Source organism: Manacus vitellinus, unplaced genomic scaffold, assembly GCF_001715985.3.
Source record: "Manacus vitellinus isolate BGI_N305 unplaced genomic scaffold, ASM171598v3 scaffold_4_pilon, whole genome shotgun sequence".
Lineage (NCBI taxonomy): Eukaryota > Metazoa > Chordata > Aves > Passeriformes > Pipridae > Manacus > Manacus vitellinus.
In genome coordinates this window covers 3660132-3665962 of record NW_021940604.1, presented here as the reverse complement: position 1 = coordinate 3665962, position 5831 = coordinate 3660132, and the positions used below count along the sequence as shown (strand labels likewise).

Sequence of the window (5831 nt, the reverse complement as noted above, 5' to 3'; positions counted from 1 at the left end):
TGAATGTTTACAAGCTGTCACCCAATAACTTATCACATAATGTACAGCAAAGTATAATCAAACATCAAAAGAATCTGTCTGGAATTAATTTGTGACTTCTCTAAAATAATAACTTTCATGCAATGCCTGGCATGTGGAGCACAAATTAGCCTGAAATAAGTAAATACACGCTAATGTGGGATTGAGGAAATTGTTTCTGAAGCAGATTTTTCACTTGTTAAGCTATAGACTCATACCAACTAATGAAGAAAAAAATATTATGGACAACTACATATTCATCTTAAAGATCTGCTGATGTTGGACATTAGGAAAACAAAATATATTGAAATAGACATGATTTACATATACAAAGACCATTTGTAAATTTTTGCACGACATTAAAGTTTTTTGTGGTACAAAAAGAACAAATCACTTGGGAGGAAAAAGTGCAAACAAGAAAGAATCTTTGCTGAAGCCAAGCATGGAATAGAGAAAGTAACTAGACTAAATCTCTCTTTCAGAATATTAAGAATCATTTAGCTAGAGACCAGCGTCAAACTGAACTACCCCATATTTCCCACTTACCATCCACTCGGGTTCAGAAGCCTGAATTTGTTCACCTTGTCCAGGTTTTAGGCCAACCTGAGTGTCAGATTTCAGAGTTCTCAAACTACAGAGAGGCGCAGGATGAAACTTGTTCAAGGCTTGATGAAACGGGACACTATATTCCCATTTTCTATCTCCTGTTAATTTTCTGTAGTTTAGATCACCTTTGAAAAAAATCAAGTTTGACTTCTGTAGCTCAGCATACAAGTCAGGAGCAACTCCACCCATACTGGAGAAGTCATGTGGCAAAGTCCAAAACATGTGGTCGCAGAAGACCCAAACTCCCTTTTTCAAATTGCCCTCCCAGTTTATCCCACACCTAGACATCCACATATGATTAGCTGACTGCAGTTGTTTAACAGTCCAGTTAAAATCATGCTTTGTGGTATCTGACACATACCATGGAATACTTTTTCCATGGAAATAGATTTCATCAGCTAGCTTTGACGATAACAAGAAATCAGCCAACACAAGATCACTTACAAGTTCAAATCCAGCATTATCCAGGATTATGTCAACTCTAACATTACTTCTTTCTGTTCTATTTTTTTTGGCATTTACAAGTAATGACCAAACTTTTTCCATATCATTCACTAAGATGTAAGGTACCATGTTTTCCAAGGATTGTAAGGGACTAGATTTCTGAGAGCTGTCTTCACCAGCTGAAAAAGAAAGGTCACACTTATTGCCCCACAATGACACCTAGAAGGAAGAAAAAAACAAAACACATTTGCTAAGTCTCACTGTAGTTACATTCTGAACTTCACATACACTAAAGATTTTGTCTCCTCCTTTTTGGTTTAGGTAGTGAAGGCTCTAACTCCACACTCAACTTCTTATACAGATATCTTAACACAGATGAGATTTTGTGGAAGAAACCAAACAATGCTCTGTATTTCTGCAGGTATTAGAAACATGCATCGGAAGTGACAAAGATGAAAGATTTAGATCAACACAGATACACTGATGACAAAGCTTAAAACACAAATATTCTCCATGCTGCAATTCCAAAAAATATCTGTGGTAACACAGAAAAAGGAATATTAAAGCAGGTTTATTTTTCTTATTACATGCAGCCAAATAAGTATTTTAAGTATATGTATTTTAAGTACTCACTAATGATCTCTTTATAAAGATTGATCAAATACTTGGTTTGCACTGTTGCCAGCTAATGAACTTCTTCGTAAGCTTAAGATACTTTGGGTATTGTACCCAAAGGCATTATAGTCATTATAAAGCTTTTAAACAACTTCTTGCCCAGACGGACTTCTAAATTTTTCTCCAAAGAAGTTTAAAAATGTTTAGAGTGTCAATTAAAATTTACTGTTTTAAAAAATATAGTTAAATACCAAAAAGGTCATCTGGAACTTAAAACGTTTGAGAAATACTCAATTCAGGGAAAATTGCTGGATTTTCTAATACACAATGAAGATCAGCAGTTAATGAAAATGTCACATTTAAGACAAGTAACCAAAATATAAATATTTCCACAGTAGCAGCAATACAGTATGGCTATCAATCAGGATTTCATCACACTTTTTACAAACAAAAGAGCTATATTTTAATTTCCATATGAAATTCCAATTATTTATAGCCTCAAGTTTTCGTTTGTTTCACAAGAGAGATATTTTAAATTCTTGTGTTAAGCACTAGTAGTTTACCTGCAATAGCTTAAAGAGTTCCTCCTTAAGTTGCTTTTCATCTAGATCCTTGATGTTCTTAAGAAGTTCCTGAAAGTAAGTGCATAAGGCAATAACAGCCTCTTGGGATTCAAAGAAATTTTGAGCCTTTCCTTCCTTAAACACGTCAAAGTTGTCAATAGGTGGGCTAAAAAGAGGAGAACAAATATATTGACATACTTGCCATGACAGTATATGCAAATGAAGCTCAAAGGTCAGCTTTTTATATTGTACTACAGGCTCTAGTTAGATTTTCCATTTCTCATTTGTCATACTAGACTTTCAGTAGCAGCCTGATGTTGTATCTCACTGGAACAGACACTATGCAAAACATTTTTATATTACCAGCAATATACTCTGAAAGTGAACGAGTGCTCAGTCATAACAATTCTGGGAACTGCACATACAGTGACCATTTTGAACTCCAACCTTCAGGCACAGATAACTAAAACTGTAACATACAAGCAAACTAATGTGGAGAACTGCTGGTCCAATTGTAAATGTGTTTTTGTGTGCTGAAGTTACTTCCCATACCAGATTCTCTTACAGTGATAGGAAGTTATTCCTGTGAAAGTCTTTACCAGGACTCTGGAAAATTAACATGACAAAGATGAGAATGTTGTAATATATAAGAAATATAAACCAATCTATTATGAGACATGTTTGCACATACACCTTTCGACAAATGACTGAACTTCCATCAAAGCATATGCTCAAGAGGAGATAAATAATGGAGATCAAGAAACTTAAATCTTACTAATGAAAAGTATCCACTCACCATTATAAGAGCAATCAAGCAGATCCATCTCATATTTGAAACTTTTGATACAAGAGTTCAAATTACACAATATACCAGTAGAAACTGAGTCCCATTCCTGTGTTTGCATCTCTGCAATACTATGGGTAAATCCAGTATTCATGGAGCTTTCAAATTCTTTTGACACCAATGGGAACTTAAACTTTTCACTCCTACCCCATGTCATCGTACTGGCACCTCTCCACAGTACCAAGCACAAGTTTTTCCTGCAGAGTTATTTTTAACCAGGATCAGCTCCCAGAGTTTGATGCAACACATGGTCTGTGTGCACTGCTGTAACGAAGAAGCTGGTGTAGATTGAACAACAGGGGCTGCTTAAGGTGGGTAAACTGCTATAAAAACAGTTCTCAAATGGTAACTTCAGATTTCAAGCGGCAAAACAAGTTAGAATTCCCAACAGATTTGTGGCTCTCACATTCCCTGTTTTAGGCTTAAGAGAGAATTCTAGGCTAACAAACTTTTTAGAAATGCTACATGATTTTCATATCTCAATTCAGATTATTCTGCAAGAAGGTCAGGCTATGCAGTCAAGCTTAAAGAGTTTTCAAGTAGATCAGCTCCTTAAAACTGAAGCAAATTCTGCTGTATGGAAGAAGAAAAGGTATTAATTTTAATTGAAGTATGAGACAAGGGAAAAGGAATATGGTAAAAGTTTAAGATTTTCCTTTATCTTACTCCTCAGCTGTCTTTCTTCCTCCTAAAATAGAAATGGGAAAGAACAATGTTTTTCAAAGTGGCACATCAAGCTAGTAAATACTTACTTCTGTGCTAATGCTGCATGAATTCTTCGATACATATAACACTCTACAAACAACCAAGGGGACTGAAACCAACTTGGTTCTCCATTTCCATTTGATAAATTTCGTTGGTAGTCCAGGTACTGGTTCCACAGTGCAGCATCAGGCAGCTCATCTTCCAAAGGGGTCACTGGTTTGTCTGTTTGCAGTTCATTCCGCAGTTTGGAGAGGAAAGATATAGCTCTCTTCTCTGCTTCAACACCCTTCTGAAATAAGTGGAGAACAAAAGTTCCTATTTGAACATTTATTCCTGTAGAGACACAGATCAACTTTTCACTAATTATGTAAGTGGTAAGTTTTAATTGCCAAAGGCGAGTCCCTGACAAATCAGAGCTTGATTCAACAAAACATATTTTGGTGAATAAAGCTCATTTTAGACTTAACATCCTAAAACGAATTGCATATGGAACTTCTTTTTAGATTGAACTTTTTTCTTATTAGAGAGGAAGAAAGTATTGAAACACAGAAAGTGCTACAGTCTATCAAACACTACATCAACACAAAAACCCAAGGAAGTGCAGCAGTTGCAGAAACGACAGACCACAAAAAGGTTAGACACAGAAGTGAATTACAGAACTAATCAAAAACAGCTACAAAAAAGAGATGATTTTGAAAAAACCAAACAGACAAAAAGATTGAGACAGACAAGTAACAATTGTAGTAAGAAACCAGTAAAAACAAGGCAGAGAAGGGGTCTCAAGGGTTAGGGAGGAAAAACATCAGGGAAAAAAAGAGACCTTACTCTTACCTCACCATGTTCTTCAAAAAATTCATTTTTATGTCGATGCAGAGTATCAATAACTCTTGTGAGGATCTGTGGCAGTCTGTCTTTAATTGTAAAATATGCGAAGGATCTAAAAGGGAGAGGAACAAATTTTTATTATTGACAGCAAATGATGAAATAGCTTCCCTTTGTAAAAACAAATGCAAGGTCTTTGTGCTGGTTTGGGCTAGGGCAGAGTTAATTTTCTTCACAGTAGCTGGTATGGGGCTGTGTTTTGAGTTGTGTTGGAGGCAGTGTTGATAACACAGGGATGTTTTCGATACTGCTGAGTTTGGCTTACCCAGAGTCAAGGCCTTCTCTGTCTTTCCTACTAGCACACCATCCTACCAGCGAGCAGGCTGGGGGTGCACAAGGAGCTGGAAGGGGACAGAGTTGGGACAGCTGACCCCAACTGACCCAAGGGATACTCCATACCATATGGTGTCATGTTGAGCAGTGGAAACCAGGAGGAAAAGTTGGCTGGGGGGTCACTGCCTGGGTACTGGCTGGGCATCAGTCAGCTGGTGGTGATCAACTGTTTTCATTGGCTTCACTTGTTTTTCTTAGGTTCTCTTTGTTCTTTTTCTTTCCATTATAATGTAATATTATTTCAATTATTAAACTGTTCTTATCTCAACCCATAAGTATTCTCACTTTTACCCTTCCCATTCTGTCCCCCTCCACCCTACCAGGGGCTGAGTAAGAGGGCAGCTGTGCCGTCCTTGACTGCCAGCTGGGGTTAAAACACAACAGTCTTAAAAGTAACTTTATGTGCCTCTAAAGCAGTGGACAGTAGTAACAGTAATAAAACCCCTCAAATGGGTCAGGTTCTTAGGTCTGCTTTTAAAGAAAAACAGCAGTCTTTTCAAGGAAGAAAATGCTAAATTATTTGTCCTGCCAAAACAGAGAAAAATTGCAGCTAATTCAATGCTAAAACGTGTTCTTTAATTGTTCAGTTGCCCTGATGCACTCAGGGAAATATCAAATTAAAAGGACAGAGACATGTTAAAAGTTTAACATGTATCTCCTACCGACAGGAAAATCCACACTCACGCACTCTGCACTACACACTTCATTTGCATTTCCTCGAAACCCCGTTTATGTTTGAGGAGGACAACGAGCAGAACGTAACCAGCCCTACAGAGAGCGCCAACACTGCCCGGAGAGTTATTTTTATTGCAGGATTTCCA

General features: G+C 37.1%; 1 protein-coding gene across 1 annotated transcript; it reads right to left on the bottom strand.

Moving 5' to 3' along the window:
• Positions 1 to 337: 337 nt before the first annotated feature.
• ARMT1 (acidic residue methyltransferase 1) lies at positions 338 to 4755 on the bottom strand (the record flags this gene model as incomplete). The annotated part of the gene is made up of 4 exons (XM_018077738.1): positions 338 to 1287; positions 2247 to 2412; positions 3843 to 4084; positions 4627 to 4755. Coding segments are annotated over 4 exons (1305 nt in total), but the record flags the coding sequence as incomplete, so codon positions are not given.
• Between the last annotated feature and the right edge of the window lie 1076 nt (positions 4756 to 5831).